Below are 18,899 nucleotides of genomic sequence, written 5' to 3'. Positions count from 1 at the left end.
GAACGGAAGTCCGACCGGTCGGCGACTCCGGGGGCGAAGCTCCGCCCCGTCCCCGACTGCAGGAGCGGAGTGAGGAGACGAAGAGGAAGTCCCGCGTGCACACTGACTATACAAGCGAGGGACCTCGGTGTCATGGCCGCCGACGGTGACGATGGCGCAGCCTCAGCTCCAGCCGTCTCTGACGGTGAGTGGCTTCCCAGGGGCCGCTTTAAAAGCCTGTGCGCTCCGGTGGGGGGAGGGTCTCGGGCTCGTAGTTCTAAGAAACCGATCTCAAGTTTCAGAGGACTAGCGCCTTCTTTCTGAACCAGCCACGAGGAGACTACAAGTCCCGGTGTGCACCACAGTTCCGCCTACAAAAGCCTAGAGTCTTGGGCGCAGGGCATGTGGGGGCATGTCGGGAGATGTAGTCTGGAGTTCATGGCTCTGTTAAGTTAGGGAGGTTGGGAGTTGTGGTCCACAGGAAGTGGGACGTGTTGGGGCGTTATTTATCAGGCTCTGGGGCATACTGGCTACTGCCGCCGCTTGTGGCCATGAACAGTAGTATAGAGCCTTTGGGATATTAAAGGGGCCGAAATCATCAAGCCTTGCAAACTATTTCCTGCAGGATGTGAGGAAAAGGAACCTCACAGATCATCTAGTCCTACCTTCCTCTTTTACAGGTTTTGATGCTGAGGGGGAAGAAATTTTCCCAGAGTCTCACATAAGCCACTGGAGGACCCAGGCTTTCTCTCCCCAAATTCAGGACACTGTTCACTCCAAGGCCTGTGTATAAAGCATATGTGATACGCTTGAGGAGAAAGCTGCCATTTCTTGCCTTGAAGGAAACTGCCCCTGCCCCCAGCCATGGCCTAGCTTGGTATCTTTTCTCTTAGGCCCTTGCCTGAGCATTAACATCCATCACCCTCCTTATCCCCAGGTGGTGCCAGCCAAAGCACAAAATCTGGGGAGGAGCTAGTAGTCCAGGTTCCCGTGGTGGATGTGCAAAGTGACAACTTCAAGGAGATGTGGCCATCCCTCCTGCTGGCCATAAAGACGGCTAGCTTTGTGGCTGTGGACACGGTGAGAGTTGGGAGTTGGGAGAGCAGGTGGTTGTGAAAGGGCTGACACTGTGGACCTAACACAACTCTCCCTTTACTGCGCCATAGGAACTGAGTGGGCTTGGGGACAGGAAGAGTTTGCTGAACCAGTAAGTATAAGCCCTGATCTCCTTAGTCCTAGCCTTGGAAGGAGGGGCAGACCTCAACCCTGTAGTGGAGGTCACAGTCCTGGGTGGTTTGGGTCTTTCATGAAGCTAACTCCCAGCCACAGCCACACCCAAACCCAACCCCAAGGTGCATCGAGGAACGTTACAAGGCCGTGTGTCATGCTGCCAGGACCCGTTCTATCCTCTCCCTGGGCCTCGCCTGCTTCAAGCAGCAGCCAGACAAGGTATGGGCTGATCTCACCTGCATCCCAGGTCTGTGGCTGGGGGGAGGAGGGTTGAGATCCTGGGGAACATCAGCTATGAGGTTTTTTTCTCCCAAGGCTGGATGTAGCAGAATCTCTTCCTCTCCCAGGGTGAACACTCATACCTGGCCCAGGTGTTCAATCTGACCCTGCTGTGCATGGAAGAGTATGTCATAGAACCAAAGTCTGTGCAGTTCCTGGTACAGCATGGCTTCAACTTCAACCAGCAGTACGCCCAGGGTATCCCCTACCACAAGGGCAATGACAAGGTAGGCCTCCAGCCTAGAGACTGCCCCTTCTGTGACTTCATTTCTTACTACTCTAGGCTGGGTGCATGGGGAGGATCTGCTTCTTAGGGAGTATGGGGAATCACTAGTGACAGAGCTGGGGAAACAACACTGTTACACTGGTGAATAGCATTGAATTAGGTGAAAGCAAGGGAGAGCTTTCCAGGTGAGGGACCCTGGGATAAGTGTCCTGCAAGGCTCCCTAGGGGACTCTGTCCTTCCTGATAACCCCTTTCTTTCCACCCAGGGTGATGAGAGCCAGAGCCAATCAGTGAGGACACTATTCCTGGAGCTAATCCGGGCCCGCCGGCCCCTGGTACTACACAACGGTCTTATAGACTTGGTGTTCCTGTACCAGAACTTCTATGCACACCTGCCTGAGAGCTTGGGTACCTTTACTGCTGACCTATGTGAAATGTTCCCAGCTGGCATTTATGACACCAAATATGCTGCTGAGTTTCACGCCCGCTTCGTGGCTTCCTACCTAGAATATGCCTTCCGGAAATGGTGAGGAACTGGTTGAGAGAATGGGGTGGGGCCTGGTATAAGCTTGACTATTTCATTCACTTAAGATATTTAGTGAGCACCTATCATGTGCCAGGCACTGTTTTAGGTGCTGAGGGTTCAGCAGTGAACAAAACAGACAGAAACCCCTACTCTCATGGAGCTTATATGCTAGTGGACCAATACCCTCTTGCGATGTTACAGTGAGCGGGAAAATGGGAAGCAGCGGGCAGCTGGCAGCCCACACCTCACCCTGGAGTTCTGCAGCTATCCTTCTAGCATGAGGGCCCATATTGACTACCGCTGCTGCATGCCCCCTGCAACCTACCGTATTCATTCCACCAGCATCTGTGACAAATTCTCGGTGAGAGCACCTGCCCATTTCCTGGGGGAGGGACGTTTGATGCCTGGAACCCCTCTCTAAGCTTTTTTCCTACCTCTAGGCCTATGGCTGGTGCCCCCTGGGACCACAGTGTCCTCGGTCCCATGATATTGACCTTATCATTGACACTGATGAAGCTGTGGTGGAGGACAAGAGGCGACGGCGACGACGTAGAGAGAAACGGCGGAGGTCTTTGTTGGGCCTGCCTGAGAAACAGACTTCTGGGGAAACCGAGGATGGTCCTCCCACCAAGCAGGTCTGTAGGGTTGGCCTCAAGCCTGAGGAAATTGAGCAGGAGGTGGCTGAGGATGAGACTGGGAACCAACCTGGCTCTAAGCAAGGTCACAAAAATGACTTGGAGATGGAGCAGAGAGCAGCAAGGCCTGACACAGCTGACATGGCCAGCTCGGAAGCTCCAGAGAGTCAAGTCAATCCTAACCCAGTGCCTGGGGATGGATTGCATCGGGCTGGTTTCGATGCCTTTATGACAGGTTACGTGATGGCCTACGTGGGAGTGGGCCAAGGACCCCAGCCCTGTAACTCTGAACCATGGCTACCTGAATGCCACAACAAGGTATACCTGAGTGGCAAAGCTGTCCCCCTCACAGTGGCTAAGAGCCAGTTCTCCCGTTCTTCCAAAGCCCACAACCAGAAGATGAAGCTGGCTTGGGGCAGCAGCTGACCCAACTTCTACCCAGCACTCAGGGCCCAGGAAGAGAAGTTGAGGGTGGAACAGAGGGGTCTGGATCCCTCTAGCCTGTGAGTGTCCTACTCCCAACTACTAGGGGACGGGGACAGGGTCCTGGCAGAGATACTGCTGCATCACTCCTGGACCTTTGCCTTTACTCCAGAGGATGAGGAACAAGGATACAAGTAAGAAGGCTGACCAGCACCTGTAACACAGACTTTATTCATTTTTAAATCTCAAAGTGTCCTGGGAAAGTTTCAAAAAAAAAAAATCAACAGAAACAAGATATGAAAATATTTGACCAGCTTCATCTTTGGTTATTTCTTATTGCGGCTCTATAAGGACAGACTCTTCCCATAGCTCCGGCTGTAGCAGAAAGGGAAGAAATCAGTCCACGTATAAACCATTTAACCAACTGGGTGTATCACGTGTTGACAAATACATAGAGCAGGCCCTAGGGCCTACAAAACCAGCCCTACTCCCAACACAAAGTTGAAAGTTTTATAGGGCAGAACATTAAGACTCCTTCATAAATATGAAAATAGATTAATCAACTGGAAAAGATCTTTGAATAGGTTAGCTGAGAGCCATGACCACCACTCTGCCTTGCCCTCCCCTTGCATAGAAAGTGTAGTGACGTGGTCTGACCGTGCAGTAAGTGCAAACAGCAATTATTCAAGTGTCTTAAACATTCTGGCAAGAAGCACCCCAGTCTTCAGGTCTGAGAAATAGCCATGCCCTTTATGGTCTCCTGGTCAGCTCCAGGTTCCATCCATTTTAGCTTATATGCCCCAGGAAAGGAAAGGAGACAGACCCGGGATAGGAGAAGAACCTGGGGTAATAGCTGCCTGCCAGTGCACACTAGAACTAGGAGTCCTCTGGTCCTGTCTGGGGAAGTCTGGGTGGGGTCCAGAGCTCCTTGCTGGATTTCAGAGGCTTGGTATTAGCTGTTTGCCCTAACTAGGAAGGTGTCTCACTGCTGCCTCACCTCATACATAGCCATTGGGCACTGGGAACCCCAAAGTTGAGCCTGGCTTGGCTTAGCCTGCCGGCTCTGTGGGCCCCAGGGAAGAGTCAAGGCTCTGCAGCAAGGGGGCCCTGTGGCTTCAGCTGAAGGTCCATCCCCAAGGTGAGGTGGGGATTAATGCCCCTTACCCATCCAGCTCTCCCTGGGTTTTCAGGCCTATGCCTGAGACAGAAAAGGGGACTGGAGCCAAGTCTCTTGGCCTTTCTTCTACCTCCATCTCCTCAGGGGCACCTGCAAGGCATGGACTGGCCCCCTGAGACCTGGGCCCAAAACCGTTTTCTTCCTGGGGACTGGAGCAGTCCATGGCTTCATGGGCTGGAGCAGCTGGTAGGGCAGATGCTTGGAATGGTGGGATCTCCCTTACTCTGTACTTGTGACTACTGAGGCGTGGTAGGGGCCCATCAGATAGAGATTCTTCTCGGCCCACAAACGGACAAGCCTCTTGATGCAAGAACTCTGGTGAACTAGGCAAAGAACGCCACCGGCGAACAGGTGGGGCGAGGGGCTCCTGCCAATCAGCCATGGGCATAGTTCCAGGCCCTGGTGCATCGAGGTCAAATACCAAGGAGATGACAGACTTGCTGGGCAGGTCAAAGAACTTGACCTTGCCACCTTTGAGGTCCTGGCGAGCACTGAAAGGGTTGATTTTGGGGGCTCGGGCAGCATCACCTCGTTGTGGCTGGTAGTAGGGATCCAAGACATTCACTGTACGTGGGGGCTTACTGGAGAAGATGTCTGACTGGCTTCGAGACAGCCAGATAGTACGTCTTGGGCGTGGGGACTTGGGAGGGATCTTGTCATCCAGTAAGCTCAGTCGCTTCACCCCAGGTCCTTTCTCCAAGAGTCCTGAAGAATAGTGAGTCAAGTCAGCGTTACTCTCACTAGTCATAAAAAATAGAAGCAGCACTTCATACCACAAAGTGTCACCACTCAGGAAAGCAAAGTAGGTTCTGTTGTCCCCATTGCACCAATGAGAAAACAGACTCAGAAGGGAGGCAATATGCCAGCCCACAGCTCCAGGACTTTTTCAGTCATCCCCTGCTCCTTTGCCTTTCTTCTGGACATGGGATCCTGTAATCACAGCCCTAGAGGGAAATCCCCCTCCCCCCACCATCCTAATATCCTCCCTTGGGGTCAGGTTGGACAGTCTGGTCTAATCTCTTACCTCTGGCTGTGGACTGCAGCTTCCTGTCCCTCTCCAGCTCTTCCTCCTCTAGGCGGCTCAGAATTTCCTCCAAGATCTTCCCAATCTCCACAAAGGATGGGCGTAGTTTGGGGTCCATCTGTAGTCATCCACACCAGCCATTAGCCCTGCCCTCCCATTTTCCATCCCAAGGATGGCATTTGAGTCTGTCTGGCATCTTTTAAGATTCAGATGTGCATCTAAGACATCTTTTCTGAAGGCCCCAGACCACAAGAGTGAGTCCCAAAATTAAGGTCAGGGAAGATGCTATTGCCTAATACCCTCCCCTATCTCAGCAGCCTTTCTGTATATGTCTTATCCCCTTGTTTGGCAGAGAACCCTCCAAAAGGGTATGTTCACATTGGTTGGTTCTATTCTTTGTTGAGTTCTGCAGCTAACATGTTTCTGGAAGCTACCTGGACAAGGCCCAGCTACCCCCTTAGTCATAACAGGTAGGTCCAACCCCAGAGCTATACAAAATAAAGGCTAACAAGAGCTTTTCTCACGGGTCTTGGACCAGCTGGACGCACAGTCCAACTAAAATCTGACCGGAGCTCCATCAATATCTAAGGCAAGGGGTGGTAGGTCTACACTACAAGCTGAGGACAGGATAATACAAAGCAATTTTCCTTTCCTTGGTCCAAGGCTCTGGACCAGAGTCTGGCAGGCCTAAAGGAAGGAATGTGGGCACTGTCACTCATCAGTGAAAAACAGGTCCCTGTGAGGCTAATTAGCAGCCTCTCCCTAAAGTCCTAACCAGGTGAACAGGGTTCAGCCAGCCCCAACCAAAGCCAGGAGGAAAAAGATACTCACATTACAACAGTTGAAGGTGAGCTGCAGAAAGTCTGGGGGACAGTCTCCCACCATGTGCTGGAAAGCATCATAGTCCAGCCCGAAATTCTGTGGACGGGTATGGTGGGGAAGGACCAGGGGACATTGGTAGCCAGGTCATTAATCCCTCCACCCATCCTGGCCTGCTCAGGAGAGTCTGGGAACTGCCCCAGAGAAGTAACCACAGACTAAGTTCCAGCAACTCCACCCAAGAAAAAAACAATTCCATGGCCTCAAAAGCAGCCCCATCCCAGTGGCACTGATCCCCATCCTGGAGCTCACCTCTGTTCGGGGAAGATAGTCTGGATCAGCCTGTATGCGGGCGATGATCTCACAGAGGATGATACCATAAGAGAACACGTCCGCCTGGTGGGAAGTGAGATCTCAGTTTCCCTCTCAATGGGGTGAGAGGTGGGGTTTCTGTCCCCCATGTCCACTAGCCCAGGCCTGGGCCCTATTGTCCATATTTCATTCAATTCATTCACTAGGCAGCTGACAGGCACCAGCCCTGTTTCTGGCACGAAGGATGTAGATCCTCACCCCATACATGAAGTGTGACTCAGGACACTTTCTGCTAAGAATGGATTCTACAGAGAACCAGACCTTGGGGTCCCCAGACTCACCTTTTCATTGTAGGGCTCATCTCGGAGAACCTCGGGTGCCATCCAGAAGGGTGAGCCCACCACAGCCAGCTTCTCACTCCCCATGCTGTGGGGTGAGATTACACGGAAAATGAGCTTGCCGCTGGCAGGTGCAATGAGATATCTGACCATTGGGAATTCCTCTCCCCCAAGGATGGGCACACACTAGAATTGACTGAATTTAGGGAGCTGAGGTTGGGCTGTGACCAAGTCCTGGCCGCTGAGAAGGAAGCTGGAGTCTTCCCTTTGCCTCAGTCCCTTCTGTGACCCCAGCACCCATTAAGGCTACCCACCTGACATCAGGGATCTTCTCAGCCAGGCCAAAGTCACCTACCACTGCAGAGTAACCATTCTCATCCCTCTTTATCAGGCAGTTCTAGGGTTCCCAAAAAAGAAGACAATGTGGCTCAGAAGTGGGACCAGCCAGCCATAGACTTTACCACCACCCCTCCCTGCCACAGGGCACCTTGTCCTCTGTTCCTTGGTGAAACCACACCCTTGGGCTGACCCCTGTGGTCAGACTTGGGGGCTCTGATAGCCATGTGAGATGAGTTAGGCCTGGATCTTTGGTGGCTGCCCGAGGATTATATCATGCTCCAAACAAATATTTATCTTACTTTCTATGTGCTAGTAATGGTTCTAAGTGTCAGAGATACCTCAATGAACAGAAACCCTTGTCCTCTTGGAGCTTACAATCTAGTGGAGGAAGACAGGCTATCATCAGGCCCCTGGCCTCCCTTCATCCTTCCCTCAGAACATAGAGACCCAAGCAAGGCCAGGTCTGATCTTGCCAAGTAATGTAAGCACAGGACAAGTGCCCAAGCCTACACCAACTTTCACTGCCCACAAGATCACAACCAACCTCTTCTCTGGCGTTAAAATTCCATGACCTCTGGGACTTCCCTGGTGGCGCAGTGGTTAAGAATCTGCCTGCCAATGCAGGGGACACAGGTTCAATCCCTGGTCCAGGAAGATCCCAAATGCCGTGGAGCAACTAAACCTGTGAGCCGCAACTACTGAGCCCATGTGCTGCAACTACTGAAGCCCACGCACCTAGAGCCCATGCTCCGCAACAAGAGAAGCCACCGCAATGAGAAGCCCGTGCACCGCAACGAAGAGTAGCCCCTGCTCGCCGCAACTGGAGAAAGCCCATGCAGAGCAACCGAGACCCAATGCAGCCAAAGAAAAAAATTCCATGATCTGGCTCTAACCAACCAGCTACCAACCACCCCATGCCTTGGTGCCCCTATGTACACATCTTCATCCAAACTTGTAACAGACAAGCTTGATTTGGGAAGCCTGAACAGCCCCTTCAAACCTTTGCCTTTGCTTATACTGTTCCCTTCCATTTGGAATGTTCTTCCAATTCTTTTCACTTCAGAAAATTTTGTGTTTTAAGACAAGCTTACCTTTCCAGTCCTGACCTCTCCAGCTCTCACCTTCATCTCTCTCTCATCTCAACTCCTTTAACCCCTCTGTGTCATTCCCTCTTACAGCCTATCAGAGGCCATCAGCTCCTCAGGAGCAAGTTCAGGTTTGGGCCTTCCTTCCTCACAGTATTCAATTCATGAGAGAGGCTCAGGACAAGCTCACTGAACAAATGCTGCTGTCTCCAGAGAAAGGATGACCCAAGTGACTTGAAAATAAGCACAAAGCAGCAACAAACTCTCCCCAAATAGCTGCATTCAAAATGGCCCTACACCACTCTGGCTCAGGAGGCAACTCACTCTGCCCACCTTCCTCCAGAGGTAGCAGGGAGCAGGGATCCTTGGCTCCCAGGGACATTTCTGGGGCCAGCAAGGCCCTATATCACCAAACCAGCCCTCCCCCTTCCTTGCCTTGGCGTCCAGTTGCCAAGGCATTGCCAAGTCACCTGCTTACTCCACATCAGGTACAAATTAGTCCCTTACTCTGGCTTTGATGTGATCACACTATTCTCTCTTTCCCTGAGTTGGAAGGGAAATGTGATTTCACGTAATGTGATTTCATTACATCCTCTCCTACCCTTGATTCCTGGCAGACATAAGTGTCTCTGGCTTCTAAGCAGGACCGTCCTTGTGCTTGTCCTGGCTTTGGCCCTCCCATCAGTCCACTGGCTCAGCACTCCGCCACCCCCACCCCAGCTCCCTGACTTTACTGTCTGTGAGACGACGGGCTCTAGGCCAGCTTGTCTATTAGACAGCCAAAGCCTAGGCTATTGGGCACTGGCTTGTGAGGCAGTGGCACCTCAGATCTGTCACTTGTTTTTCTCCCCTCCTCCTCCTCTTTCACCAGCAACTCAGGTTCCTGTCTCCAAGGCTCAGTCTGAAGTCCGATTTACTATTTGCTTTATAGCCCTCAGAAACAACCCTGTTAAATTCAGCTTAGATTCAGCGAGTAAGGAACAGAACAGGACCACAGTATACTGCCTTTGTCAAAGCTGTTCAGTTTCTGCCCCATCTTCACATTCATGGAGACCTCTTGTTCGCTCATTGTAAACCACCCATCCAGGAGGAAGTGACTTCATAGTAGCTTCTCTGAGCAGCTAAGAAATGACTACGGCAGGGATGATCAGGGCCCTACAACATGGGGCAAGCCTGCCTAGCCCGGTCTGCCTCTGGTCTGGAGTGTGACCACTGCCTCTCTTAAAGCTTCTCCACAGCCAACAGCTGGGCATTAGAGCCAAAGACAGAGATGGGATACTGAAAACCAAAAGAGCAAACTTCAGGAGTCTGTATCTGAGGCGAGAAGGAAAATGGAGAGCAACTCTGACCAAGATTAGTTCCTATAGGGTTTTTCAATAAACTCCTGAGCCTGCCCTTAGTGGGGTCTAGGCTAGTGAAGTTTGGCTGGCAACACTTGCTGTTTTTAGTTATCTCCCATTCCTTCCTCACTGGCTTCTGCTGGAAGTGTTCTCACTGAGGATCCCCATGAGTTCTGTGGCATTAAGCTCAGTAGACAAAATCAGTCCTTATATTACTTGATCTTGCTGCTGTTGACATTGCTGATTATTTTCTTCAGCATTTTTACATATGATTCAGGAACCATATTAGTACTGGGCATGCAGAGACTAAGCCGTTGTGGTCCTGGAGCTAACAGACTAGCCATTAGAGGCTAGTTACAGGCTATTCTTGTTCCTTTTGATTCTTCTCTCCTGGCTTCTGTGACACTATGGATTTCCTTCTCCACCTTCACACACTCCAGTGCAGGCCCTAACCCACGAGGATGATGGTCTCAGGGTTCTATCTTGGGCCTACAGCTTGTGCTCTATTGTGGAGGCTATTCCACATTTCTAATTACCACCTCTGTGCTGATGACTCCCAAACGTATATCCTCGGCACTGACCTTTATCCTCAAGCTTCAACTCTGCACATCTCATCTATTTCTGGACATCTCCTCCTGGATTATTCACACTGAACTCCATTCATGCAAACCTGAACTCATCTTTTTTCCTCCAAAACTAAAACTCTAGCTACATTTTTATGTCAGCTGGCACTGCCATTTTCCACCCAGTTTGCTAAGCTAGAAACTTGAGATTCAGCCTAGACTTTTTACTCTTACTCCAAGTAATTTTAGCTTCTAAATGTTTTTCAAATTGGTCCCTCCCTCTTCATCCCCACTGCTATTACCCTAGTTCACATTCTCCCCTGAATACTGCAATATTCCAACTGGTCTCTGTGGCTTGGGCCAGGCTTGATCTCCATAATCCACCTTCCTCATTTCTGCCAGTATGATCTCTGTAAAATGCAAATCTGCGTTACTCCCCTACTTAAAAGCTGGCAATGACATATTGTATGATTCCATTATATGAAATGTCCAGAATAAGCAAATCCATAGAAACTGATAAAAGATTAGTGATTGCCAAATGCTAAAGGAAGAGGAGAACAGGGCATGGGGTTTTCCTTTTGGAGTGATGAAAAGTTTTGAAATTAGCTAGTGGTGATTATTGAATATACTAAAAACTACTGAAATGTATACTTGCAAGGGTGAATTTTATTTTATGTGAGTAATATCTCAAAAAGCTGTTACTTTAAAAAAGCCACAATGGTTCTTCATTTCCTACCTAGAAGATAAAATCCAATTAGATAGTATATGATCAGACTCCTCTCTTTTCAATTCTTATCCCCTACCACTTCAGCTTCACAGTCTGCACATCAGACCGTTTATGCCTCTATGCCTTTGTTTATGCAGTCTTGTCTGGTCTGGAATATAACCCCCCTCCATACATACAATACTTACTAAGCAGAATTCAATTTTCAAGATTCAGCTCAGGAATCACCTTCTCCAAGAAGTCTTCTCTGTACCCTCAGGTTGGGTTAAATATCCTTTTTCAAAGCACCCTATGCTTCTCCTCTCTCTAACCTTAGCATTTGAGATATTACAATGAAAGTATCTGTTTCTATAGTCCCTTCCTATAGCTATAGACTGTAAGGTATAGACTGTAAGCTTTAGCAAAGCAGGGGTGTCTTAAGAGGGAAGTGGCCTAGAGGAAGTGGCCTAGAGAATATTTCCTAGCCCCTTGGGCAAAGGAAAGATTATCTACTTCTGTCTGTGTGGTACCTTACGAATTATAAAACGTTTTTCATAAACATAATCCAAGTGATTCAAACAGCATTGTCAGATGGGCAGATCTGAGATTTTTACATTTAAGATGAGAAAAGTGTAGCTTACGACTATAAATGGTAAAGATGCAGGTCTCCTGATTCTAAAGAGATCCCTCCTAATGATTCTGGCCTCTCCAGAGGAACTGGCTAAAAAGCTTTCCACTAGAGACAGCAAGGCCATGGCAGGAACAATGTAGTCTTAAGATAGCAAAAGGGGCCAGGGCCCATGGAGAAGGTAGCACTGTTTGTACAGGCAATACAATAAGACCCCTTCATCTGGGATGCTAGCCCCTACCTCCAACGTTGGTTAATCCAAGGGCACCTAGTGTAATGCTTGCATTTCTCACCCAACTTGGACATGGCCCCAGTACAGACTATTTGACTACAGAGTACAAAATATGAAGCTCAGACCACTGTGGGGTTCTGAAGAAGCCAGACTAATTTTCAGGCTGTGTGGGATGCAAAGTCCACTAAATAGAGGATGAAGAATGCTTTATTCAAAAGTATGCCTGGAATAAGCAGCAGACATAAGAAAGGCCCAGTCAGACTTCCGTGAGGCGACAGGTGACCTTTTCAGGTTCAAAGAGGAGCCCAGGCACTGCTGCTGCCTGGCTCCCGTTCTTCTTTGTCCTACTCCTATTATAATACATCACACCATAGCAGAGAGACTTACATGTTTGCCTCATCAAGGGCAGGGAATGATCCCATTCATCTCTGTATCTCTAACCTAGCACAGACACACAGAAAGAACTTAGCAAAAGTTTGTTATATGAAAGCCTGGATAGATGACTGAAGCTTCTTTCAAAAGCAGGTGAAAAGGCATACACTAATCATACATTCGACTCTCCATAATGGGGACTGAGCTGACAAAAGACTCAAAAGGTGGCCATGAATGCACTTCTGGAAGCCAACACAAATCCTTCAGAACTGGGCCAGAGTAGACACCTAAGAGCAGATCCTGAGGTCTCCTAGAACAGCTGCACATTCAGTATTGGCACTGAATAAAACCACCTGAGCGGAGAAATGCCAAGTCCATTTGTGAGTGTTAGCTCTAAGCTAAAGTTATTTCTATAACAACAAAAAAGGCTTTCCATGTGCCAACAACTCTCTCCACTTACCCCCAACAAATTCACTCCATAAACCCACTTAGAAAGAAAGTACTGATTCTACATCTCAAGAAGGGTTAAAAGTTTCTTTTTATACCACAGGGAGAGATCAGAGACTGAATTGCCCTCCTAAATGTCCCAGAGACGGTGGCAGTCCAAGTCTCAAAAGATTATCTGGTTTGCTGTAATGTGTCCCATCCCTTCCCTTCCCCTCCATCCCACCATGTGATCCCCTCTCTTTTCTATAATTCTTGGGAAATAATCTACTCACATATCTGTCTCTCCAACTTGACTAAGAGCCCATGGATGGTACAGATTGCATTCTAGTAATTTCTATGTCCTCTAGTAGCACAGTATAAATGGTTCCCAAAGGCTGTTGATGGTTCTCTTTATAAAAAATGGCTACTTGGGCTTCCCTGGTGGCGCAGTGGTTGAGAATCTGCCTGCTAATGCAGGGGACACGGGTTCGAGCCCTGGTCTGGGAAGATCCCACATGCCGCGGAGCAACTAGGCCCATGAGCCACAACTACTGAACCTGTGCGTCTGGAGCCTGTGCTCCACAACAAGAGAGGCTGCGATAGTGAGAGGCCCGCGCATCGCGATGAAGAGTGGCCCCCGCTTGCCACAACTAGAGAAAGCCCTCGCACAGAAATGAAGACTCAACACAGCCAAAAATAAGTAAGTAAATAAATTTTTTTAAAAGAATGACTACAGGGTGCCCTAATACACACTCTCTACCTCCCCCCAGCATTCAACTTTGTTTCTAATTCATGCTCTCTTCAGTCTCTGAAAATTGGTATTTTCTGTTCCTAGTTGTGGGGTATAGCCTAAGACCACAGCTAGATAGGCTTTTCACTCTAGTGGAATGGCCAGAGTGGATTCTTCGGAGTTAAAAAAAAAAAACAAAAAACGTTTCCCACCCCCCAAAAAACCCAGCAACCAAGAAGAGAGGTATAATTCACACTCCTAGGGGAAATCCAAAAAGACTAGTGGTGCTTGCCTGATCCTGGGCAGTAACAGTATTAAGCAGAAAGAAACTGCTCTCCCAGCTGCCCCTAAGAGCCAAGGCTCACGTACAGTTGTACCAGCCACTCCTAGCCTGTGTGTGGCTGTTGCCACTTCTTTTTTTTTTTTTTTTTTTTTTTTTTTTGCGGTACGCGAGCCTCTCACCGTTGTGGCCTCTCCCGCTGTGGAGCACAGGCTCCGGACATGCAGGCTCAGCGGCCATGGCTCACGGGCCCAGCCGCTCCGCGGCATGTGGGATCTTCCCAGACCGGGGCACGAACCCGTGTCCCCTGCATCGGCAGGCGGACCCCCAACCACTGCACCACCAGGGAAGCCCTGTTGCCACTTCTTGATGGAGCTCAAGAACGGAATGTTTTTAAAGCCACACTGCATCCCACTTGCTTCTAAGTAAATCATCAGCATCGCAATAATTACAAAATTAGACAGAACAGCTATATCTGACAGACTCTTCACTCTTGAAAACAGTACTGCAGTAACTACTGATGTGTGAATCCTACAAAGGCAATACTGCTTTCAACAGGCACTCTGACTGGAAACCAGTGATCCTCTTTGCCGCTACCATAGGCTCAGGATCATTTGGAAAAAGGCATGTGCTTCTCTCTATCCCGGTTTACCTACCTGGAACATGCTCCTACTACTTTAAATCCTTCCTGTTAGCTCTGGCCTGAAAAGCCCGGACTGATCACTCCTATGAGGTCAATAGACTGGGGACACTCAGGACCCAAGAGCACTGAGGTCATTTAAAGAGGTGGGACAAAACTGGGTGTGAGACTCAAAGTCTCACTGTTCTCAAGCAGATGTTTTGGCCTCTGTGCCATCAAGCACATTCTCTGAAAGAGGGCCAGGAAGCCCCTACTCTGACAGGCTCTATATGTTAGGTGCTAGGAATAAAAAGGTGAATATGAGCAGCACTTGAGAAACTCATGTGTTGGTGGGGGACACGGACACAATAGAACCATCAAATAATAGGAAGTGTACAAGCTAAAATATAAGTAAACCTTTTATTGTCCTTAAAGAAATCAAACTCAGACCCAAGGTTGACAATAAGGAGATAATTTGGAAATTTCAAAGCCCTACTCTGTCCCTTTAGACTTCTCCCTTGGGCTTCTCATTCTTATGGTCACCGTCACCATCACACAGCTCTCCTGGATGGGGCTGCTCTGGTCTAGGTGGGGACACACCACCTTCTCCTTAATCTCTGCAACACTATGAAGATAAAACATTTGGACAAAACCTTACCAAAAGCTCAGAGATGATAAAAAGGGCAATGAAGTTTTTCTTCAACTTGAGATTCCCTAGAGTGTACTTCCCAGCCTGTCTCCAGGTTGCAAAGTCATTTGTTCTCCCCATCCCCTAAAGTTCAGACCCAAGAAAGTAAAGCCCAGTGATACCAGGGAGTTCTTCCTCCTAGATTCCTAGTTTCTCATCTCAAGCCAACTGACATGGGAATATCCACTCCCTATTAGGAAAACCAAAGGATAGTGGTCTTACCCTATAGTTCCAAAAAGGTTAGTCATTTTTACAATACATACACTATGACAATCCCAGACAGAATCACACTTGGACACTAGCACAATGGGACAAAGTGTTTTGGGGGCACTGAAGAGAATATGATGAGTTCTTAGGAACTCATTGGTAGTGGAGGACTTTCCTCCAGAAAGCCTAGCTACCTAGCCTAGTGATCTTTCCTTTGACTGAAAACCTACAGTCTATAGCTAAACACTCAATTATAAAATGCTATGAACTATTTTTCAGTTATTTTCCAACAAGACTACCTCTGGTCAGAAATTATCTTTTTCAAATATCCCTTCATTCATGGTACCAGGCACCAGAGACACTCATGTAGGTGTACAGGAAATATCTGTGTGACTGACAGATAACTGGTCATGACCTCCCTCCAACCTAGAAGAAATGATGCTCTCTGAGTAGGAAGCAACAATTTGATATTTTTTTTATTTTAATTTAATTAATTTATTTTTGGCTGCATTGGCTCTTTGTTGCTGCACGCAGGCTTTCTCTAGTTGCAATGAGCTAGGGCTACTCTTCGTTGCGGTGCGTGGGCTTCTCATTGTGGTGGCTTCTCTTGTTGCAGAGCATGGGCTCTAGGCACGCAGGCTTCAGTAGTTGTGGCACAAGGGCTCAGTAGTTGTGGCTCACGGGCTCTAGAGCGCAGGCTCAGTAGTTGTGGCACACGGGCTTAGTTGCTCCGTGGCATGTGGGATCTTTCCGGACCAGGGCTCGAACCTGTGTTCCCTGCCTTGGCAGGCGGATTCTTAACCACTGCGCCACCAGGGAAGTCCCAGCAATTTGATTTTAGTTGCATGCCTAAGGTGAGAGTATACTACCAACTTAAGGCAGTATCTAAGTTGATACAACCCCACCCATTTGCCTGGAACAAGTGCAGTTTTCTAAGTTTTGAGTTTCTAAAACGTTCTAAGGAAGGAGAAAAGTCTGATGAAAGGAAATGATACCACCTTCCAGGTCCCAGCTGTCCAACTGTCCAGTCCTTGCTTATACCAATGAAGATAAAGGACTCCTCACAACTAGGTCTCAGCTGGTCACCAGATTCCACCTGCCACTCTTATTGCTCCTTTAGTAACAGTGCAGCTGACTACAAATGGCCCTGCCACACCTAGGGGCCCTACAAGCACCTCCCCAAAGCTATTTTCTGTGTAGTACTCACAAACCAATGGCCAGGGTCCCCTGGGGACAGTACTGCTGTTTGGAACACCAGAACCATTCTAATGTGAGGCAGCCAGGGACTCACTGCTCTAGGCCTTATTGGCTCTGAGAGCACAGCCTGCTTTCGTTCCCTTTGCAAACTTTTTCTTATAACAGGCTCCCATACCCCTCATCCATGACAGAAGAGCTGTAGGAGTATGTGTATGCATGTGCGTGTGTGTGCATATGTTTGTGTTGAGGGTGCAGAATGAAATAAGAGCTATTCTTGGGCAGGTACAAAACTTCTATAATACCTCCCTAGAAGACTTCAAATCAGCTCTTGGACAGAAGTTATATTAGATGATTTATAGTTCCCATATCAATGATCAAACAGTACTATTTATATAAGCCTTGTCATGTGATGTCCTGTGCTACTTGGCCCTGAGGTGTCTGCCTTGTAGTATGGCCAACTTCCTCTAAAAGCAACTCTTTTCTAACCTGGTCACACAGCAATTTGGACAGCAAGAGAATACTACAGAGACCAGCTGACGCCAAAGAGGAACTGGCAGGATGGCAGAAACTCAATCACACAGAAAGAAAATGGTTCAGTACATTATGGCTTTCAAAACCTACACTCAAGTGACTAAAAATCACAGAACTCCTGCTGGAGGCCATGGGACAGAATACTAAGAGACAGGCTCCCATATTGCCTTGACTGCTGTCACTCCTATAGGGCAAGAACCTCTTAAGTGTCCTCATGCCATCTACTCCTGCAACACACATTCAGGACCTGAAGCCAAGAGTGAAGGTTCTCAAGATGTATGTGTTGCCAGACTCAGCAATGAAAGGTACCTACCCGCTGTGAGCCGAGATTGGCTTTCTAAGGACTAGCTGTACATAGTAATAAGTTGTATCCTCTGTGATTGAATGTTGAATTTATAAGAGATCTCCATCATTCTCAAGCACATTAATGACTGGTTTCTTAACACAGTTTTCTTCATAATGGAAGACAGTGTCTCAAAGAGTAGTGCATGTAAAGCCTTCGTACCTTAGATGTGAGGTCCCGATGGAAAATGCCTTTGAAGTGAAGGTAGCTGAGGCCCACTGCTATGTCATAAGCCAGTTTCACCCTCACAGTCCAGGGCAAATGCAGGTTACTGTCTAGCAACTGTTCCAGGTTTCCAGAGTTGATATACTGCAAAACAGAAGGAAAACCCAGCTACCATTTGTCAGGAATGCTTAGGATGGTGGTGAAACCACTAAAGAGTAGACACCTAGAAGATAAAGACTGTATTTTTTTTTTTGAAGTTACTGAGGGCTTATTCTGCATCCAGGCACTATGGTAGGTGCTGCACCTTCCTTTGAGAAGATCACAATCTATTAAGGGATATAGACAAACAATATAATGTAGTAAATGCTAAAAGATGGCTTTGTACAGGTACGACAGCACTGTGCAGCACAGAGGATAAAGTTACTAACTCAGTCTAGGCATGTCAGAGAAAGCTGCACAAAGGAAATAAAGGAGTCCAAAGGATGACTTGGGGGAGCAGGAAAGAAAGTCCACACAGAGGGAGCCGCATATGTAAAGTTATAGGTGAAGAGCATGGTGTATTCAGGAAACTAATTTACTCAATATGGCCAGAGTGCATGAGAGGAGAGACGGGTGAGGCTGATATGCTTTGCTAAGGTATACGGACTTTATCCTGTCTATAAGGAACAAAATAAGCCTTTTAAGCAAAAGAGCAACATGTTCATGTTTGTTTTTTAAAGAAAAGATTATTTTAGCAATGGTATGATAGATGGATTAGAGTGGAGAATACAGAGAAGGGAAAATAGGTTAGGAGATTATTGCGATAATCCTGGTGAAAGAAGAATGCCTGAGTTAAGGCAATAGTTGAGGCACTGGAATAGAGCAAGATTCAAGATTTAGATGGCAAAGTCAAAAAAAACTTGATGAATGCTGGATGGGGGGATAAGGGCAATGAAAAGCTCCTAGGTTGATCGCAGGCTACTGGTCCCTGGGTGCCATTATTAAATATCCAGAATACAGGGAGAGGAGCAGGTTTTTAGAAGAGGCAATGTTAAAAGATAGTGAGTTCAAGTAGGACATGTTGGGTTTAAGGGCATGTGGAGATGTCCTATAGAGAGTCAGTTTGAAGTTTAGGAGCAAAGTCTGGGCTAGAGACTAACATTTAGGAGGCAACGACAATGAGCTGAAGTAGTCACTGAGGCTAAGGAATGTATGGAGCTGCCCAGGGGTTAACATGTAAGGTGGGAAATTACCAGAATCCCAAGCAACTGTAGCATTTAAAGGAGCAGGCAGAGGAGGAAGAAGCAAGCAAGAATGTCACCACAGAAGACAAAGGAGGAAAACATTCCAAAGAGGAAATGACCAATAGTATCAAATGCTATAGATCAAGTAAGATGAGCCTGAAAAGTGTCTACTGAATTTGCAACTGAGAAGTCACTGGCAACCATGGCCAGAGCAGTTACAGTAAAGTGGTTAAGACCAGAGTAAGATCAAAGTGAATTGA

General features: G+C 48.0%; 2 protein-coding genes across 8 annotated transcripts in view; one reads left to right on the top strand and one right to left on the bottom strand.

Annotated features, from left to right (window-relative positions):
* The first annotated feature begins 46 nt into the window (after positions 1-46).
* On the top strand, positions 47-3,605 carry TOE1 (target of EGR1, exonuclease). Of its 2 annotated transcripts, none has more exons than XM_033416525.2 (8): positions 47-184; positions 660-1,059; positions 1,146-1,186; positions 1,332-1,428; positions 1,557-1,715; positions 1,981-2,240; positions 2,442-2,601; positions 2,681-3,605. In XM_033416525.2, exons 2-8 carry the CDS (start codon positions 1,003-1,005, stop codon positions 3,299-3,301), a joined length of 1,395 nt encoding a protein of 464 aa, XP_033272416.1. In that variant the 5' UTR covers positions 47-184; positions 660-1,002; the 3' UTR covers positions 3,302-3,605. The 2 variants fall into 2 exon arrangements, with proteins under 2 accessions (XP_033272416.1, XP_004285789.1); XM_004285741.3 differs by having other exon boundaries at positions 54-184; positions 917-1,059.
* Positions 3,510-18,899, bottom strand: part of TESK2 (testis associated actin remodelling kinase 2) — a 132,612-nt gene continuing 117,222 nt past the window's right edge. For 5 of the 6 annotated variants that reach the window (XM_033416511.2, XM_012539063.3, XM_049698782.1 and 2 more), the window contains 7 exons: positions 17,414-17,560; positions 7,283-7,365; positions 6,972-7,056; positions 6,631-6,714; positions 6,331-6,417; positions 5,500-5,617; positions 3,510-5,180 (listed from right to left, as the gene is read on the bottom strand). In XM_033416511.2, the coding sequence (XP_033272402.1) occupies positions 4,459-5,180; positions 5,500-5,617; positions 6,331-6,417; positions 6,631-6,714; positions 6,972-7,056; positions 7,283-7,365; positions 17,414-17,560 (1,326 nt within the window). In that variant the 3' untranslated portion in view covers positions 3,510-4,458. The remainder of the gene's footprint in view (positions 5,181-5,499; positions 5,618-6,330; positions 6,418-6,630; positions 6,715-6,971; positions 7,057-7,282; positions 7,366-17,413; positions 17,561-18,899) is intronic. The other variant, XM_033416510.2, reaches the window with a different exon arrangement.

Source organism: Orcinus orca, chromosome 1 (genome assembly GCF_937001465.1).
Source record: "Orcinus orca chromosome 1, mOrcOrc1.1, whole genome shotgun sequence".
In the NCBI taxonomy this organism is placed as follows: Eukaryota; Metazoa; Chordata; class Mammalia; order Artiodactyla; family Delphinidae; genus Orcinus; species Orcinus orca.
This window is presented reverse-complemented; position numbering and strand designations above follow the sequence as displayed.